This window comes from Gossypium hirsutum, chromosome D10 (genome assembly GCF_007990345.1).
Source record: "Gossypium hirsutum isolate 1008001.06 chromosome D10, Gossypium_hirsutum_v2.1, whole genome shotgun sequence".
Lineage (NCBI taxonomy): Eukaryota > Viridiplantae > Streptophyta > Magnoliopsida > Malvales > Malvaceae > Gossypium > Gossypium hirsutum.
Genome location: NC_053446.1, coordinates 19,827,920 through 19,849,295, shown reverse-complemented (window position 1 = coordinate 19,849,295; position 21,376 = coordinate 19,827,920). Strand labels below are relative to the sequence as shown.

The window sequence follows — 21,376 nt, the reverse complement described above, 5'->3', positions numbered from 1 at the left end:
ATAAAAAAATAAAATTTAAAAACATAAACTCTTATTCCCAATTATAAAATCTAAAAAAATTAGAACATGTGAATTATTATTCCTAATTTATCTCATAAATTCCAACTCAATGGTCCTATTCACAAATTCCATCTCAATGGTCACATCTTTTACCTACATAAAAATAAAAAAATTATATTAAAATAATAAAAATAACATGTCAAATAAATTACATAAAAATAAATCTAATAAACCTAAAACACACATAACAAATAAATTACATAAAAAATAAAACATTCTTTATACATAACATAAATAGGCTTTTTTACTTCAATAAACATTAAAAAAAACTTATGAATGAATGAAAATATAAAATAAATACAAACATACCTTAATAGTTCTTTTTAACCAAATAATACCTTACAAAAATAAAATTAAAAATTAAATCCGAAATAAATCAACAATAACAACAAAAACAAATTAACATTTATTAAAAAATTACCTTTTATGATTTTTTTAACACCAAATCTTTCTAAACCCTAAACATAATTTCTTTTTCCCTTTCTCCTTCTCTTTTTAATTTTTTTTCCTTCTCTTTCTCCTTCCCTCTCTCTATTCTGTTTCTCTTTTTTATTTCTTTTTCCTCTTCCTCCTCCTCCTCCTCCTCTTCTTCTTCTTCTTCTTCTTCTTCTTCTTCTTCTTCTTCTTCTTCTTCTTCTTCTTCTTCTTCTTCTTCTTCTTCTTCTTCTTCTTCTTCTTCTTTTTCTTCTTCTTCTTCTTCTCTTCTTCAAATTTCATTTTCGTTCCGGCTAAAATGAGATATTGGGGACCTTATAATGGTCTTAAAACACAAGTTACGGGTATAGTCCCGTCCCATTGCTGCCACCAGTGCAGGAGTCAGAGGTGTGTCACCTATGAGATGGGCATCACCAACCCGGTACCTCCTGTCAAATAGGCATGACCAGTGGGTATGCCGCCTTTCTCTTAGGCTTCACCAGTCGTCTTGTCCCATCAATGACAACGGGTCGACAGTGGGTCTGGGTGGGTCAGGATTGGGTCATATATGGGTTGTAATTGACCCGTATTACTTTTGGTGTCACATATTTAGATGGCATTTCCCATTTTATATATATATTCTTTTTGTAGTCAAACATGTCAGATTTTTAGGGTGGTGCCGCCTATGCACCACCCTCCACTTGCTTGGATGTACACATCAATAATTGGCGATCACCTTCAGCAACTGGCATTAACAATACAAGTTGGCTCTCATTGCCCAGTTATTCTACTCACTCCGTTGCATCACTCAAGCCTAACACCCCACAGATAGTGCATTATTCTCCGTGACTTTATCTTGCTTACTACCAAATTTTTCGAATTCAGTGACACACTGCCAACCACTGTCCGTCCTTCTGTCTGTTCCAATTGTGTCATCCAACAACTCCAGTGCTCAAATATCAACCTCTCAATGGCAACCAAAAGCTAATTTTGCTACCAATACTTCTACCACACCATGGATTTTGGACAACAATGCTTCTCACCATGTTACTTCTGACTTGAAAAATCTATCACTTCATGCACCATACCCAGGCTCTGACGATATTATGATTTGAGATGCCACTACTTTTCTAATCACTCATACTGGTTCCACATCTCTCCAAACTTTTGATGCTCAATTTACCTTAAATAATGTTCTTTATGTTCTACATATGAAAAGAACTTAATTTCAATTTCCCAATTTTGCATCTCTACCAATGTTTCTATTGAATTCTTACCTAATTTTTTTTCTTATAAAGGAACTTCGTATGGGGCCAACGTTTTTGACGATTCAAACTAAGGATAGTGTATATGAGTGACCAACCTCTTCCCCAACTTCCTCACCCTTTGCTTTTTCCAATGTCAAGACCACTTCAACCGAGTGACATCATCAATCGGGACACTTTGCCTTTCTTATCTTACAACATGTTGTCTCTAGGTTCAACTTAGATTTATCATATTTCTTATTTTCACCTTTTTCATGTAATGCATGGCATTGTAACAAAAGTCATAAGCTTTCATTCTCTACGTCTACTTTAGTTTCCAATCGACGACTTCAAATAGTTTTTTCTAATGCCTAGGACCTAACAAGTTATTTCCCATGATAACTTTAAATATTAAGTTATTTGTATTGATCATTTTACCAAGTATATTTGGTTTTGCCCGTTCAAACAAAAATTGAAAGTAAAAGAGATTTTCATCAAATTTAAAGTAATCGTGGAAAACCATTTTGATCAAAAAATCAAAACAATGTATCCGTGTAACACCCTTCACCCATCCTCGTTGTCGGAGTCAAGTTTTGGGATGCTACAACAAATAATTGAACAGCTACATGGGATTTTAAATCTAGAATTCATTTAAACATTCCATAATTCTTATACATTCACAAAAAATAATGTTATGCAAACAAAATTCAGTTTAAATCGAGCTTACAAAAGCTCTAAAATATACCTGGAATCAATTAAGGGCTATTTTGAAACTTTTACAAAAAGAAGGGTAATAGTGCAAAGTAGGGGTCACAAGGTCGTGTGTCGATCGTGTAATAAGCTGAAATCGTATGACATTGGAGTCACATGGTTGTGTATCCAAGTCGTGTAACTAACTGTGATCATGTGGATCAAAGTGTAAAAATTCAACAAAAGTCACGCGACCATGTGGTTGGACTGTGTAACTGAATAAGACCATGTGAAAAGTGAAGTGACCAAATATACAGTACTCACACGGGTATATGACCAGCTCTTGTGACAAACTAAAACCATGTGTACAAATTCCCCCTGAATTCTAGTGAGCACACGGTCGTGTCACCTGCCCATGCGTGACACATAACCGTGTGTCAACCTGTGTAATGCAAATCCAACTTCTAAAAATGACCAAGAATGCATCTTTCATCCAACATAAATATGTCCAAAACTTGCACATTTCCAAGCCAAAACATATATTACAACAACTCCCTAAGTATACAACCAATATGCCACATTTGGCACCAACACAAACATCAAACATAAGTCATCACAAATCATACCTAACCCTTAACCATTTCATACCATAAGCTAGATTATATGCATATCATCTTCTAAGCTTTGCCATTCATATTTGCATTACTATATACCACAACTTTGCAAACAACCAGTCCAGTCCAATTGTTTTTGTTTTGTTTTATTTCAATAAGATTTCTCTTTTAATTTTTTTTCCATTGTTTATGAGTAGTTAGATTTAAATTAGCTTTAGGAAGATAATTAATTCAATGTTTGCATCATGAGACTTGAATTCATACTTATATTTTCATTTTGGTATTCGTTAATTCTCTAATTATGAGATAAATTCAATCATCTCACAACGTTATTTTAGCATCAAATTGAAAAGAGCGCCTATCATTTCAATGTTGGACAACATACAATTGGTGAATTGATATGATCCATAATTATCGTATTTTTTCACTAAAAAATAAATTGATGTGACCAATTGAGTAAGTGGTTGGATCTATCAAAGGAGTTAACAATCAAGTTTAAACAATTCGTATAGTTGAGGTCGTTGATTTGAGTCGGGTTCTTCTAGTTCGCAAGGTTGTCAAGGAATTAAATCTAGATTATATGCATATCATCTTCTAAGCTTTGCCATTCATATTTGCATTACTATATACCACAACTTTGCAAACAACCAGTCCAGTCCAATTGTTTTTGTTTTGTTTTATTTCAATAAGATTTCTCTTTTAATTTTTTTTCCATTGTTTATGAGTAGTTAGATTTAAATTAGCTTTAGGAAGATAATTAATTCAATGTTTGCATCATGAGACTTGAATTCATACTTATATTTTTCATTTTGGTATTCGTTAATTCTCTAATTATGAGATAAATTCAATCATCTCACAACGTTATTTTAGCATCAAATTGAAAAGAGCGCCTATCATTTCAATGTTGGACAACATACAATTGGTGAATTGATATGATCCATAATTATCGTATTTTTTTCACTAAAAAATAAATTGATGTGACCAATTGAGTAAGTGGTTGGATCTATCAAAGGAGTTAACAATCAAGTTTAAACAATTCGTATAGTTGAGGTCGTTGATTTGAGTCGGGTTCTTCTAGTTCGCAAGGTTGTCAAGGAATTAAATCATGGATGTTGCTTTGAAGGTTATTTACTTGGTAAGGGTTAGCTGTTAGGTTGTTCATGCAATTAATTTACCACTATAGAAGAATTAAGAGGTTTGAGATTGTTTCTCGATTTCTATAATCGACTTATCGATTGAAAGAGAAAATTCATTATCAAGGATCAACTTAACGCTAGAGTCAAAATCAAGCCCAAAGCTAGAGTTACCGTTTTACCGGTTTATTCCATTTTATTTATTTTTACTTCATATTTATTTTTATTTGATTTCTATTCTTTTCAGATTTCTTCCCCCTTTGTTTTTCGTACATGTTGACGCGAGTCGTGGGCACGAAAGTTGTTCGCGACACATTCTGGTTTTAACAAAATACATATTTGGTTAGATTAGTCTCTGTAGAATCGAGCACACACCTCATACTATAAATTAATTTTGGTTTTGAAACTTAAGAATTATTTTTAATAAATTTGATACTGTAAATTCTTATATAGCATAATTTAATTAGAAAGGATTATATCCATGTAGTAGGAATGACATACCTAATAAGTAATTTTACTTAAATGTTAATGTATTGATGAATTATTTTTCTATATCCACGAGTCGTATTATGATCTCTTTTACTTACAATTATTTTAAAACACGGGCTAAAACGCGTCCCTAGGGGAGCGATCATGCCACATCAACAAAACCCTTAACCCTAAACCCATCGTAGGAGGGATTGCATGAGGCATCGTCGGGGAACTCTTCTCATTACCAATCCCCATCGCCTTATGGGATTCAAACACCTCTACCGTGTGTGATGCAAACACCTCCGCATTCTTTATTCTATCAAGGTGGGTCATCCTCCCAACACCCACAACCACAACCCCCGCCGGAAGTTGAACCAATGAGGAATCCAGCGCGTAACTGTCGACGACCCCCATGTGGCACTGATTCTGATCGACACCAATATTGATTTTTTTATAATATATTTGTACAAATTGTTTTTATATTGTTTCATTTAATAAAATGAAAATTGTTTTTAATATTTTAATAGTAATTTATTTTATATTTTTAATAAAATAGAAGTTCTTTTGAATAAGGCAATATTTTTAATATTTTTATATTTATAATAAAAGAGAAATAATGCAACATAGTTTTATTACAGCAACTATCAACTATTTTGATTTGGACATGATCGAATTGTATGACCTGGGTTCCTACACCATCTGCACAACTTCTGTTGGTTCGTTATTTCCCAGATATCCATATTGTTACATATTCTACTCGAGCAAGGTTGACCTTTTGGTTTGCAACTCAATTCTCTATCCGGTAACAACTTAAACGGAGCAAGCGATACAGACGGCCACTTACGTTCATTTGAGACCGGTGAGAATACGTGTCTTCACACATTGTACATGTATTCTAGTTTGTACACTTCGTCGACATATCTCATGGGATCTAAACGGAGATTCTGACAAGAGCGCATGAACAACGAAGTGCGTCAAACGTCCCACAGTTGCAAGTCCTATTTCTCAGGTGTATATGATATTGCTCACCTGTAATACCTTGGTTCAGTCTGTCAAACTCTGTCACACGAAACCATAGGCTGTCGCAATCGTGACACATTGTGTGCTTGGTATTGGCCCGCGCCTTCTCCTTGTTAGTTTCTTGCAATACCTTCCAGCACCACACATGGCCTCCCTGCATTTGGCCTTTATAACTCGCTGCTCGCTTTGGAAATAGTGTCGCTAAACGAAAATATGTCTCTCGCACAACTAAGGTTATCGGCAAATGACACGTTCCTTTTAGAATATAATTTATGCATTCAGCCAGGTTTGTGTTCATATGACCATATCGTAGGCCGTCGTCATATGCTTGTGTCCACTATTCAAAAGGTATGTTACAGAGGTAGTCAGCTTCTTGTTCGTTAACTAAACGCAAAATCGTCAATATCTCATGAAAACGGTCCTTATTGATCTCGTACCCTGCCAATATAAGTTGATAGCAAAAATTACATACCACTCTTCCATTCAGAATAAATTGAATATTACAAACAAAATTATATTAATAGAGATTAAATACCCATGTTGGTCACTTGTTGTCGTTTAGTGGTAGACCGATATTGCCCGTAGTAGTTGGACGCAACGTGCCTTAGACAATACCGATGGTGTGTGCGATCCCATAGGCTTCCCTATCGCTCAATTGCGGCTAGTATTCCAGTGCCCCGATCCGATATAACACAAATATCAAGTTGGGGGCAGACATGCTTCCTTAACCTAGAAAGAAAGAAATCTCAATCATCACCTGACTCCCCTGGTGTTATTGCAAATGCAATTGGAAGGATTCTCCCACCGCCATCCTGTGCCACAGCTAGTAATAGTCGATGGGTATATCTACCATACATAAATGTACTGTCAATTTGTACTAATGGCTTGTAGTACACAAAAGCGTCCTACACATTACTTAAAGCTCCAAAATAGACGCTTGAACACTTGGCATCCACAGAGCAATCGGTCGTTGTAGTACGCAGGTGTCATTTCAAGGTCTATTATGCAACCTAGGACATACCTCTCTAGCACCTGACACCACTGTAACACCTCATTATATAAAGCGTTCCACCCACTATGCATCTTTTTCAACGCCTTTTGCTTAGCTATCCAAGCCTTGTAGTAAGAGGGCATGTACCTCAATTGGCTACGAATATTGGCAATTAAGACCGACACAGAAATCTTGGGATCCGCCTTTACCGTTGGTAGTATTAAGCTAGCTAACATATATGAATCCATCTTGGGATGATCTTGTGAAACACCTGTCAACGAAGTACATTAAATAATGCAACATTACGTAATAACAATATTATTCAAAAACCCTAAACACCCAATGATATTATACCGGTAACACATATATGTGGACCTTTATACTTTTTTTTATCTCCCATAAGCTTGTCTTTTTCCTAACCGAGGCCATGATTTTCCATGAACATATACTATTTTGCACTACACACTTGGCCTCGAACTCTTCGGATTTAGATTTAACCACGTTGTAGTTAACCTCATTCATGATGCTATGTTGTTTCAATACACCAAGAAAACTATCCTTACTGGAAAACTCCTACCAACTTCCAATTCACCCGAACCTAGTGATGATCTTGTACGGTCACGCCTTCTGTGTGGTAGATCTGGAAACTCTAACGCATCATCTACCGATAGGTCGAAATTATGCATGTGGGCTGGAGGCGAGTACGCCCTGAATCACGGATATTCTTCTTCTTCATCTGAACCCCTTCAACATCTTCAGGTCTAGTTGGAACAGGCTCTGATTTAAAAAATAATGCAACTTATGCACCATCGGGGCCGAGCTCTTGAGGTGGATCCACATCAGACTCATCATCCAACCCACCATCATCTACAACGTACGAGGTACCCTCGTCGGTGGACGTCATAGGGAGTACATCATCCCTTCTTGTGGACGTTTCCTAACATCCCCAATCAGATGTGGATTGTCAACCACTAGAAGTTGATGTCATTCCCTAGTACGTATTTCTAGCATCGAATATCGACCCACCGAGGTGCATGTCCCATCTACTAACCGAGTGTTGTGCAAGGGTTGTGTATTTCATACTGCTACCAAATACGGGCACTTTCATGTTCTGCCTCCCACTAACGGAGTGTCAGGCAGGGGTCATGTATTCCTCTCAAACAGCAGTAGATGTTGAAGTCGCAAATGCTTAATTTGGTGATGAAAATTGTATATATAACTCAAGATAGGGTGATCCACTAGCGATATGAATCTGCACTATCGCCTCCTAGCTATGACCACCTTTGATATCAAATGAGTCATATGTCATGGGATCAACCGAAGCATAAAATTGATACTTAATAGACGAAACTCTCATTGGCGTCGTTTCGAAGATTTTACGCCTAATTCTTTTACGAAGTTCTGTTAAATCTATGTTCTGATTAAAAACCAATTGCGTTGTATTCTCTGATAAAAAAACAATACCGTTCTCGGTGTTACGGACCTCACCATCATAGTAAATAACAGTACTAATACGTTCACTCATCTTCATTTTCTATTCTACTTAGCCTCCTTAAATTTTCTTGCTGTAACTTATGTAACCTGAGAATGAAATTTGGCTCATTTATAGTCTAAGGCCAAATAGGAACTACTGTAGAAAAACAGCGTCCACGTGGGAGCTTTTTTCATCAATTTTACTGACAATGTATCCTGCTTGAAGCATTTTTGACACCATTTGTTCAGAATCGTCTTCTCAAAATTATTTTTTAGGAACTACTATAGAAAAAGAGCGTCCATATGGGAGCTTTTTTCAGTAATTTTGCTGACAGTGCATCCTGCTTGAAGTGCTTTTTACATTATCTTTTCAGAACCGTCTTCTCAAAATTATTTTTTCAAAAACTACTGTAGAAAAAAACAAAAGTTTTTATATTGTCAATATAATTTTCCTTAAACCCTACACACAAATTTATTTTTTTTTAAAAACTAAACCATAATTTAATTAATTTTCTTAAAAACCCTAATCCTTAATTTAATTAATTTATTTAAAACCCAAAAACCTAATTTAATTAATTTTTTAAAAAACCCTAAACTTACCAAAAACCCTAAATTATTTTAACAAAACCTTAAAAACCCTAAACCAAAAAATCCTAGGGACTAAACATGCAAAAACCCCTAACCCTAGAAAAACATGGGCTAAAACGCCTCCATGGGGGAGCGATTTTGCCACGTCAACAAAGCACGTCCACGTGGGTGCGTTTTGCTGAAATTTTCCCCAAAAACGTTCCTACGTGGACCGTTTTGCTAAAATCGGCCTTTTTCAGTAAATAATAAAAAATTGGCCCATTTTTATAAATAAAGTTAGAAATGAGCATTTATTAGTAAAATGGTCTTAAATAATACATATAATTATTATCATAACAATAATGAATAAAAAGTTAGGTCTAACTTTATGATGTGAGCTTCTTCATTGTCTACACATAAATTTAAAAGGCCTTCGAATATTGACACTTCACACTTTTTCTGTTTATTATTATAAGAAATGATCAAACCTAATTTTTTTTATCCTTCCACTATGCCTATATAAGATATAATCTTTATATTATATACTTATATTTGGCACCTCTCCTTTTTGCATTATAAGAAATAATCAAATATCATTTTTAGTCTTGGATGTAAGATTTAATATTTATATTTTAATTTTAAAAATAATTTAGAATTTATATTTTATAATATTTTTAATTAATCCAAATAATTAATATTTTTAATTACATTAATTAAATTTTTAAAATGGCTTTTTTAAAATACTATTTTATCAATTTTTTTTGACATGATGAATTAGAATTAGAATAATTATTATTTTTTAAATATACATAAGCTATTGGAATTATTAAGAATGCTAATTATTTAGACTAACTAATTATATAACTCATTTTTCTCTTTTCTTAGTCATTATAAGATAGTGGTAAATTTGTAATTTCGATCTCTTTATTATGCTTACATTTGAGATTTAATCATTATATTTTGATTTGATATAATTTGGTCCTCTAATTTTTATAATGATATTAGTTAGTCCAAATAATTAACATCTTCAACAATTCTGATTACATTGATGATGTAAATTTCTCTTCAACGCGACAATCTAATACAAAAATAATTCTACATGAAACTAGAATTGATATTTTTAAGAAAAAAATCAACCTCAACATTTTAACCGGAATAATTAAGGGAATCAACTTTTTTTACTAGCTAATGATATTATATAAAAGAATAAAAAGTATAGATACAAATCCCAAATTTAAACATAGTAGATGAATCATAACTGTAACACCCCTTACCCGTATTCGATGTCGGAATAGGGTACGAGATTTTACCATAACATATACACTTTTAACCGTAGTAAACCGAGTTGTAAAATTTCATATAAATTAAAACTTTCAAATTGTTATTCTTGAGTCGTTAATTAGGGTTTACTTGCTAAATATACTCACAATCTTTCACTTTCTCGTCGTATGAATTTATAAATTTTCACTTACTTGTTGAATTCGTCCTGAGTACCTGAATTGATCTGTATCATTACATATTCTCATATCGTCAAATTTTCCTTTTTAACTATTGTAGTATATCAATAGTTCATTATCTGGTAAGCTAATTGTCACATATATATACATTATCCATTCATCTCCCATACAGCTAACAAAATTAGTCACAAAGATAGTACAAAATTTCTCTATTCGATAGAAACCAAAACCTGTTATTTCTTTTCCAACAAACCTTACTAAATATACAATTTATACTAACCCAAGTGTTTAACCATTCATCCATGACATAAATATATTTTATCCATCATTGTCGAATATAGATATGCTTCACAAATCGTAATTCACCTCACATAGTAACCGAATTAATTTTTATCATTTGTCAAATAGATTACAAAATAAGTTATATAACAAAATATAGATACATTTTAAACCACACAAATAAAAAAATTTTCATGATATTACATGATTATCACATATCAAAGACAAATGTTCTTGACATTTCCATCACATAAACTGAATTAATCAATGCAACTCAATGATATATTCATCCATATATCATTATTATCACACATATATATATCATGACTAAATTTCTTAAACATTTGATCAATTGCTTTTTAATACCGCAATAGTTCTTTCAGTACCAATACGTATTTACCATTCAATTTAACATTTACCGATTATAATCGGGCATATGACCATTTATACACAATTCATTCATACATTTTATTGTCCTCCTCCTCCCCTCCATCCACATCCTTTATGTATATAGCAGGCTTAAATAGCATTATACATAATTTCACTATCCACTTATATTTAAATTTAAAGCTATCTAGTTGAATTATATCACTAAATTAAGTTCCATTAATTTTACCCAAAACTAGACTCACATATATTCTAAACATAAAATTTTCAGAATTTTTGGTTTAGCCAATTAGTACAGTTTATTCTTCAAACTCTCCCCTATTTCACTGCTCAATAGCTCTGACCCCTCTTCACTAAAAATTGTTTATCTCTTTGTACAGAATTCAAATGATGTTCTTGTTTGTTTCTCTTGAAAACAGACTGAATGAGGAATTCAAGAATGTAAATTACAAGCCATAATTATTGTTGTACAATTTTTAGTGATCTTCCAAAGTTGGAACAGGGGATTTCGAAATCAATTCAGCCCTGTTTCACTAAAATTAAAATATTTCAAAATATATAACTCTTTTGCTTGCTCTGTTTCTTTCTTGTTAAAATAGACTCACTCAGATTCAATTTCATATATTATTTAGCCTCCAATTCATTTTCCACCAATTATGGTGATTTTTCAAAGTTGCTCAACTGTTGTTGTTTAAAACTATTTTATTTCTAGATTTACTTTTTGTAGTTTTGATATTTCATACCTTCTTACACATGGGTCGATTAAATATCAAACCCAATATTCCTCACATAATCTTGTCCATTTCATATGCATTTACCTTTCCAATTTCCCTGTTGAACACTCAGAATATTATCCGTTACTCGATGGATTCAGCACTTAGCAACCACCTTAAATTCAGTGATACAGGAAATCAGCACATAGCAACCCCTTTCACAATCAAGGATACGGTGGAATCAGCACCTAGCAACCACCTTTATATTCAATGATACGGGGAATCAGCACATAGCAACCCCTTTCACAATCAAAGATAGGGTGAAATCAGCACATAGCAACCACCTTTAGATTCAATAATTTGGGGAATCAACACTTAGCAACCCCTTTTTATTCCATGTATTCCGGTCTATTCCGAGTGTTCAGTCGGAAACCTTGTTTTTCAACATTTTACCACCTTTCTCAAACTTAACCAACTTCTTATATTCTACATCAAATATTTATTCTATATTCAATAAAATCTCAACAATTTATTGAATAACATTAAAATAATACATTAATTCACATGCATACTTACTTTGGTGCAACAATATAGAAATTTAGCAATTTAGTCTTTAATCTTTAATCTTTTCTTTTCTCCGATTAAGGTCGATTCCACTTCTTTCTTGAACTATAATAACACATTTGACTTATTTAACATGCACATTCATCAAAACAGTCTTTAACTCAAACTTTGGAAAAAGTATAATTTTGCCCCTAAACTTTTACATATTTACACTTTAGCCCCAAAGCTCGGAAATTAAACTTCCTCTCTTATTCTTATGTTTTATGACATACTGAACATTTTTCCCTTCTAATCCAACATCAAATTCCCACTCTAACACTTACTTATGAGCATTAGGTATTTTTACCAATTATGTCGTTTTACTCGTTTTCGCTGAAAATCAATTAGCAAAAATCGTTTAACATAACTCTAAGCTTCATATTATGTCATGAAACATCAAAATTCACACTTTTCATCTATGGGTAATTTTTCAAACATAAATTCTAGCTCGAATTAATAGTAGGATTAGATTATGCAAGTTACCAGGATTCTAAAAATATAAAGAACAAGAAAAACGGGGCTAGAACGGACTTACCATGAAGCTTGGAAGATGAACAAACCCTAACCATGGTGTTCCCTTGCTACATTCGTCCATGGAGGAAAGAATTGAAGAAGATGATAACTTATTTCATGTTGTTTTGTCTTTATTCATTAACTAAGGCATTTTACCAAAATGCCCTTAAATAGCTTACTTACAAACCATGTCTATTTTTGTCCATAATATAACCAATGGTCTAATTACCATTTAAGGACCTCCAATTTAAAATTTCATAGCAACTTGACACCTCTAGCTTCTAGAACTCAACTTTTGCACTTTTTACAATTTAGTCCTTTTGATTAAATTGAGTGCTCAAACATCGTAATTTTCGAACGAAATTTTCACGAAATTTTTCCGTGAAATTGTAGACCATAAAAATATAATAAGAATTAAAGTTTTCTCATCGGATTTGTGGTCCCAAAACCACTGTTCCGAATCGGGCTGTTACAATAACCATAATTTGATCTAAAACAATATATGCCTAACATAGTCATTTGTTGTTTGGTTTAATAAAAAAGTTTGATATTTTTTAAAAGAAAGATTAATTTGATTTAATTGATATAAATAATGAGAAAATATTTATTACATCACCAGTAAAATTTTTAATTTCCATAAGCAAGAGTAGGTTGATGACAAGTGTTTATAGGGTATAATAAAAATAATTTTTACAAAAAATATATAAAAAAAGTGAAACACTAAAGTTAAAAAATTAAACTATTATATCGAATCTTACGCATAAATAATCATATAATTACCCAAAGGTTTAAGGGTGTAAAAGATCTTTAATTTTTTTTAAAAAAAATAAGCAATTAAGTCCCCTTTTTTTTCACTCACTTGAGTACTTCAACTTTCACAATCCATCAAAAAAACCCTCAAACTTTAAAAAAAAGCAATTAAGCCCCTACTTTTTTTTTTGCACTCAATTGGTACTTGAACTTTCAAAATGCATAAAAAAAGGCCCTGAAACTTTTTCAAAAAAGTAATTAAGCCCCTACTTTTTTTGCATTTAATTGGGTACTTGAACCACCCCTAATTTTTTTCAATTAAAGCCACAACATGTTACAACCACAGTGTGACATGTGGCCAAAAAAATGATTAAAAATAAAAATCAACAAAATTTATAAAAATGATTAAATTTGAATACAAAAAAACATTAAAAATTAGAATAATAATAATAATAATTGTAAAAATATAAAATATAGAAAAAATTATAAAAATTTATAAAGTCGTTAGAATATTATAATATGTAAATAAATATAAGATTTTTTAAAAAAAATTAAAAAAATTATCTTACTAAAAGAAGCATTTTATCATTTTTTTAACTTTTATTGATTTTTATTTTTTATCATTTTTCGCCATATGTCACACTGTGGTGCAATACATGATGGCTTTAACTGGAAAAAAACTAGGGTAGTTAGCTTTAATGGTAAACGTTCGAAGTTAATGGTTAAAGGGGTTTTTTATGCATTTTTATAAGTTTTTATGATTTTTATAAAATTTTACAATATTTTATATTTTTCTACGATTTTTATATTTTTTCCTAATTTTTAATATTTTTATATTTTTATTAATATTTAATATTTTTATAACTTTTATTAATTATATTTTTTTGCCACATGTCACACCGTAGTTGTGACATGCGGTGGCTTTAACTGAAAAAATTAGAGATAGTTAACTTTAACGGTTAACTATTAAAGTTAACGGTTAACTATTAAAGTTAACGGTCAAATAGTCTTTTTGATGCATTTTACAGTTAAAGTACCTAATTGAGTGTAAAAAAATCAGTAGCTTAATTACTTTTTTTGAAAAATTTTGAGTGATTTTTTAATGCATTTTAAAAGTTTAAGTACCCAATTGAGAGTAAAAAAATAACATGGGCCTAATTGTTTTAAAAAAAAAAGATTGAGGGTTTTTTTATGCATTTTGAAAGTTCAAGTATCCAATTGAGTAAAAAAATTAATGGTTTAATTGTTTTTTTTTTTTAAGTTTGAAGGCTTTTTATTGGAGGTGATCATGGGTCGGGCCCAAGTAAACATTTAGGCCTGTTTGCTAGGTCCAACCTAAAAAATGGGCCTAAAATTTGCCCAAGCCCAGATAAAAATATTAAAACCAGGGCCCGGCCCGATCTGGCCCATATTAAATTTTTTATATTATATTATTTTTTTACATAATTTTTAAATATATATAATACATAAAAATACTAAAAATATTAAAATAAATATTTCCAAACAAATTGAAAATAAATTTTAAAAAATATGTATACTTAAAAAATACAAAGATAGATGCAACTTAATAAGAAAATGTCTCTAAAATAATAAAGAAATTAACAATAAAACAAGTGTCATACAATATCCAAACAACAACAACAAAATAGTAATAACATAATAGTGAAATGGTAGCAAAATTGGGAGAAAACAATAAGAAAATATAATTAAAATAATAAAAAATAGATTTTTTTTTGTTATTTAGTGAAATCGGGCCAAACAAAAAATGTCTTACTCGAGGCTTGGCCCATTTTTTAAACGATCATTATTTTTTTGCCCAAATCTTATATTTTTATCTAAATCTTTTCACTTTTCGAGTGAGTCTTCAAGTTAGAGTAGTAGGTGGCATAGCACATGAGAAGGTATACTTTTTACACCATAAGTCTTACCCGAAACATCATTGTCCAACACGTCCGGCTTTTCTTTTTCTCTTCCACATTGTTTTGTCAAACTAAAATTAAAAGGTTAAAGTGCTTGAGACATCCTTGTATTAGGAATTATATTAAATTATTATTAAATGGACCATTTTGATTATATAATATTAAAAAAATCAAACAAGTCTAAATTGTAATAAATTTAATATTTAATGTATAAAAAATATCTTGAATTTTTTTTCAGTTGTAGTTCAATTTTAAATAAAAATTTTGTTTACAAAACTATAAAAACTTTAAAATATTAATTTTTTTAAAACCATACTTGTTAAATCTGTTCAAATTTAACATTATTTAATTTTTTAATAGTACAAAAATTAAATTATCCGTATAATAGTATAGGGACTAATTTGATAAGTTGTGAAGTTACATACACAAAGAATAAAATAATAATAATTAAATAAAAGCGGCAGTCAAAAGGAAGAATCCGACCCTCACCCACATCTGCAATTCTGTTGGCCACACAGCGAGAGAATGAAAGAAACAAAACCAACGAACAAAACTGAAAAAGCCCACTGAAAAACCAAAGACGAAAGCTCCCTTCTTTTTGAACAAATACACAAGACCATGGAAGACGAACCACACCGTTGTTTTTCCTTTCTTCCAACCTTCCTTCCTCTTCATATACTTATTTATACACCCAATCCTGTGTTACCTGAACACAACAGAACCAAATCAGCGGCAGTTTTTTTCCATATCTTGACAATGATTATTTCCCGATTTCTAAGACGAGGAATCTCAACTCCACCAGCCCCACTCGACGACGGTCATGGTGGGATCATGTCACTCCGGCTCTTAAAGACCTCATCAATGCTGTCACCGACGCCTTTCTTGCTGATCCTTGTCCTTACAAGATTAATCTTGGAGTGGTACTTTTTTTTTCTCATCACAATTGCTTGTTCAATCTTTAGGGGATAGCAAGAATAATCTTGGGTCCGGGATTTTGCAGGGAGCTTACAGGGATGATGAAGGGAAACCGGTTGTGCTTCAATGGGTTAGAGAAGCGGAAGGCAAGATTGGGGCTACCAATTTCCTGTGAGTTTCTTTTTCATTATGTTAGGATATTATTATGGGATATTATTTTTAGGAATATATTGTACATTATTGTATATATTTAGGCATATCTTTCCTATTCTTGTCATTCTCATTTATGACTCTGCCAAATCATGTTAAGTTCTGAAATTGTTTGTCCTTTTTAATTATTAATTTGCTCTTCATCCCAAACTTGGCAGCAAAATCTTATTCTCACAATTTGATTTCATCATTTTTATATCTAAAGTCATAATGTCTTCTTCTCTGATCTTCTGAGATGCATTGGCAGGGAGTCGACATCTACAGCTATTAGCTCGAAATTGGTTGAGGAGAGTGCAAAATTGATATATAGGGAAGATTTGGATGTCATAAAAGAAAGGAGGTTTGCCGGAATCCCGGCTCTATCTGGAACTGGTGCGTGTCGTATCTTTGCCGAGTTTCAGAAACGATTTTACCCTGATTCAACAATATATTTTCCTGATCCAACATGGTCTAAGTAAGTTGTCTTGTACCCTTTTTCATTCCATTCTATTGTTTCCAGTTATACAAAACCTACGGTGGAGTCACATTTTATTCTTGTTCCCCAGTCACCGCAATATTTGGGGAGATGCTCATGTTCCGGGCCGAACCTTTCACTACTACCATCCTGATTCTAAGGGTTTAAACTTTGTGGCACTCATGGATGATGTCAAGGTACAATATTTGATATTGCATTTGCATTTTTGCAGCCGGAAACTTGTACCCTACGGAACACTACAATATTGAGTACTTGTGAAAATACTGTTAAATGTGTCAGCTATTGACTGCTTTTGTTTTATTTTATTTTATGGTTCCTATAGAATGCACCAGATGGTTCTTTCTTCTTACTTCATCCTTGTGCCCATAACCCAACTGGGGTTGACCCTACGGATGAGCAGTGGCGAGAAATCTCATCTCTGTTCAAGGTAACGGCAATAATTATATCATGTTTGAAACATAATTTCTCTTATATCTATTGTTGCTTCAAAATTCTTGCCTTGACCATGTTTTAGGTAAAGAATCATTTTCCCTTCTTTGACGTCGCTTATCAAGGTTTTGCAAGCGGGGATGTAGAGAGGGATGCCCAAGCTATTAGAATTTTTCTTGAAGATGGCCATTCAATCGGTTGTGCGCAATCTTTTGCGAAAAACTTGGGTTTGTATGGACACCGAGTGGGTTGTCTCAGGTCAGCCAATGTTCTTCATTTTTGTTTATATTCCGATGTATATATATACACATTTACTTCTCTGAACTTGTACCGTGCATATAATCATGTAAATGTAATGTATATGCATTTATCCACTATTGCCACTATTAACCTTGCTCATGTAAGAGACCATTAAATCTAATAATATCAATGGTAATTTATTGTTCGCTAGGAGGCTCAAGTTTTCAGCGATCACTCTGTATTCTGGTTTGGTCCATATGATTCTTCAGTAATCTTACCCGCATTGATTGTTTCAGTATTCTCTGCAATGACAAAATCCAAGCAGTGGCTATCAAGAGCCAGCTAAAGCAGATTTCTAACGCTATGTATAGCAGTCCAACAATTCACGGTATATCACTAGTCTCGAAAATCTTGAGCAATCCAGACATTAAGGCCCTTTGGCTCAAAGAGGTTAAGGTAAGTTCCCTTTTCTGGTTGCTCCTCTTTACTTCACTTTACATTATTACAGGGACGATTGGCCTGATGCATGTGTAATCATATCTCCTTGTTATAAGGTCATGGCAACTCGTATTCAAAGAATGAGAGCTACTCTACGGGAAGCTCTTGAGAGATTACGGTCTCCCCTCAATTGGCAACACATAACTAACCAGGTCAGTAATGTAACCAGAAATTTTCTGGATGCTCCTTGAAATGCTCCTGTATTTTGCATATTAACTCATCAAGATATGCAAAATTGCAGGCCGGAATGTTTTGCTTCTCTGGATTAACTCGTGCAGAGGTCGATCAGCTTGCAAAGGAATTTCATATATACATGACACATGATGGACGCATAAGGTATATTTATCATATAAAACATCGATTTTGTTCTTGAAGGTTAAGGCTTGTTACTCTGTAATGCCTTACAATTATGAACTAATCTGAACTTCATCATGCGGTAACATGGCAGCATGGCTAGTGTGACAACAAAGAATGTCGATTATGTAGCAAGAGCTATTCATGAAGTCACTGCCTCCAATCGCGACATCAAGATATTACATAACATTGGTGCATATAAGGTTAATACTGATATATGCTCAACTTCCCTTGGTACTAATAAAACAAGAGCAAGGGGAATGAATTTAGCCTTGTAATATGCACACATATAATTCTTTTAGGTTGTACCATATATGTTGCAGAAAATTGAAACTTCTTTTTTTTTTTGGAAAAAGAAAGAAAGATGACATTAAAACAAGTTAGACATCACAAAACCTGCATGTCTATGTTTTCAAATTTTCCAAGGCAAGATTATTTTTTATATACAATATTAGAGTTGGGACGAGGGTAACACAGTTGGAAATCGGTGACAAATAGATGTCGGGACAAAAATTTTAATAAAAAAATATTAATTATATTATTTTTAATAATAGAGCGGGTTATTGGACCCACCTATATCGGGCTTGGGCAAAGAAATTAAAAATGCCATACAGAAATGGTCCACTGTCAGTCCTATCTCACATGGATGGATCCCTTGTGGACAAGCCCAGGTCAGCACCTGGAAAACTGCCGACATTTTAGCTTTAAGAATTAAGTGCTTGGTTTTTGTTGTTAGGCATACACTTTTGACCCTGGGGGTAAAAAGGATAGGACTGGGACTGGGATGTCTTTGCCGTACAATTTTCAATAATATTTTCATCTTCCTTGATTTGATTGCTTTTGTATTTGTCAAGTTGTTACAGTCTTTCCACAAAGTAAAATAATGGAGCGATTCATTCTTTTTTCAATCAAATTAAGGACCAAAATCCCAGTTTTGCATTCCGTATAGTCTATTAATTAGAAAGGCACAGGAGGTTTCCCCTCATTCAAATGGGACAAGATTTGTGTACTGTGGAAGGAGAAAGGAAGTGCAGAAAGATTCCAAAAATCACACCCCAAATTAAATATGAAGATAGGAACCTTTATCTATGCTACATAAATGTATTAAATTATGAGACCATCAACCACCAAGTAAATTATGCAACAAAATCTTAGTGTCCTTTCAAACACTCTGATTCTTTTGTTCATTAAATTCATACAACATGAGCATTAAGTAGTTTATATCAATGTAGGGTACACTATATGATCATATTCCCAAAGAAAACCTCAGCTGGTGCACAAAATTATTAATCAGCACCATGCAAAGGAAACACTTCCCTAACAGTTCCTAAAATTTGTGGCTGAAATTTGTCTATGAATTCTTTTGAGTTTCAGGGGCTGTCTGTTATATAACATTTTCCCTCCTTATTTAGTTTAGGATTAACTAGATATTTCAATTTCTAAACTTGACCGAGTTGTAGTGTTGTCATCTACTAAGATCCTTGCTCACTAAAACCAAATTTTAAAATATTTCCTTAATGAACTTTAAGCACTCTCAACAGTTACTTGTTTTTTTCTTTTTCTGAAGTTGGGAAAATGATGCGCATGTATTGTTGAATGTTGAATGGAATGTAAGAGTTAAGCATTATGTGGGGGTGGGTGCATTAAACCCCATGTTTGTAACATAATAATGGTGACTATGAAGGAAGGTAAATGTACCTCTCTCATATAAAACATATGATTAATAAGTTCATTGGGCTTTGTTACTCTTTAAATGCAAAATTTTTACAACTACTATATATCTATCATTAACGAAAACAGATTTTATTAACAGTAAGATACAACTGAGAAAATTACAAATATTTTTTTTCCGGCAATAGTAAATGATTTAGTACCATAAATTCTGTAGTTTTGGGTGTTTTCACAGCTTTAACTAACCATAGACCAACTAAAATACATTCCTAGATGGTTGCAATTACAAAGTAAATGAACACAAACGTGAGAGAGATTCTCATCCACCAAATCTGTATGTTTACTCAGATCCATGTTAAACAGCTGAGGATATATGTTCAGCAGTCGTATCATCCACGAAGCTTACCGATACTTCCCCCTACCAATATCGAAACACAGAGTGGAAGTTGGTGACCTAATGGCTGCAGTATCAGCTTCATCATCTGGGGTAAAAAATCGACTCCTCTTCTGGTATTTTTCGGGCCTTATTGCAAGAAATATTGGTGAAGAAGAAGGAGGAGGAGGAGGTGATGTAGGCACTAGACTGCTGGTTTTCTTCAAACTGATCATCTTTGGGAACAATGCCTGGAAAAGACCAGATCTTGAGTGCTTATTCTTGATGGGTTTGGAGTTGGAGTTGGAGTAGTATGATGGAGGAGGAGTGAGAGGAGGAATGGATGTATCAGAGAATGTGTATTTGGGTGTCCCAGGCTGAGACTCCCACATGAAAGGGACAGCACCGGGCAGTCCGCCATAGTAGACCCTGAAAGAAGGATTGGCGACAGAGTTTTCCTTAGATAAAAGCCTGGAAAAGAACTTGTCATCTTGCTTAATTTCGAGACTCTTATTATGGGGAAGATGATCAGGACTTGTGGTAAACATCTTGGGATGAAATTTGTGGTGGTGGTGGTGGTGTTTTTGGGGTTTCAGTGATCAATTGGTTTAGGGGATTATATGAAGGAAAATAATCCCAGAGCCAGAGAGGAAGGCTTTAGGCTTGAAGATCTCTCTACTTTTGGGGTTATATAGTATTAGAGAAGCAGGACCAGCAGAAGTGAAGTGAAATCAGAAGTAAAGACATGTCAGAATATTACTTTACATGACTTATCCAAAAGAAAAAGAAAAAAAGCAATATTGCGGTATCCATCACCAAAGCTTTTTTACTCACACTTCAATTTTACTATTACAATAAATTATTATAAATATTAATTAATTGTTTTAATAAATAAATTAAATTCAATCCACCG

At 33.0% G+C, this 21,376-nt stretch overlaps 3 protein-coding genes across 3 annotated transcripts in view; 2 read left to right on the top strand and 1 right to left on the bottom strand.

Annotated features, from left to right (window-relative positions):
- Positions 1 to 16,881, top strand: part of LOC121222045 (aspartate aminotransferase, mitochondrial-like) — a 31,698-nt gene extending 14,817 nt beyond the window's left edge. The window contains exons 3-5 of the mRNA XM_041101932.1: positions 16,078 to 16,218; positions 16,299 to 16,384; positions 16,671 to 16,881. Of these exons, the coding sequence (XP_040957866.1) occupies positions 16,078 to 16,218; positions 16,299 to 16,384; positions 16,671 to 16,881 (438 nt within the window). The remainder of the gene's footprint in view (positions 1 to 16,077; positions 16,219 to 16,298; positions 16,385 to 16,670) is intronic.
- On the top strand, positions 15,752 to 18,798 carry LOC107915381 (aspartate aminotransferase, mitochondrial). Its single transcript, XM_016844543.2, has 10 exons — positions 15,752 to 16,218; positions 16,299 to 16,384; positions 16,671 to 16,877; positions 16,969 to 17,074; positions 17,221 to 17,325; positions 17,413 to 17,585; positions 17,864 to 18,023; positions 18,122 to 18,217; positions 18,307 to 18,401; positions 18,514 to 18,798. The coding sequence occupies exons 4-10, from the start codon at positions 17,060 to 17,062 to the stop codon at positions 18,695 to 18,697; spliced, it is 828 nt and encodes a 275-aa protein (XP_016700032.2). The 5' UTR covers positions 15,752 to 16,218; positions 16,299 to 16,384; positions 16,671 to 16,877; positions 16,969 to 17,059; the 3' UTR covers positions 18,698 to 18,798.
- Positions 18,799 to 20,206: 1,408 nt separating this feature from the next.
- On the bottom strand, positions 20,207 to 21,133 carry LOC107915881 (probable LIM domain-containing serine/threonine-protein kinase DDB_G0286997). Its single transcript, XM_016845075.2, has one exon. The coding sequence runs from the start codon at positions 21,009 to 21,011 to the stop codon at positions 20,493 to 20,495; it is 519 nt and encodes a 172-aa protein (XP_016700564.1). The 5' UTR covers positions 21,012 to 21,133; the 3' UTR covers positions 20,207 to 20,492.
- Between the last annotated feature and the right edge of the window lie 243 nt (positions 21,134 to 21,376).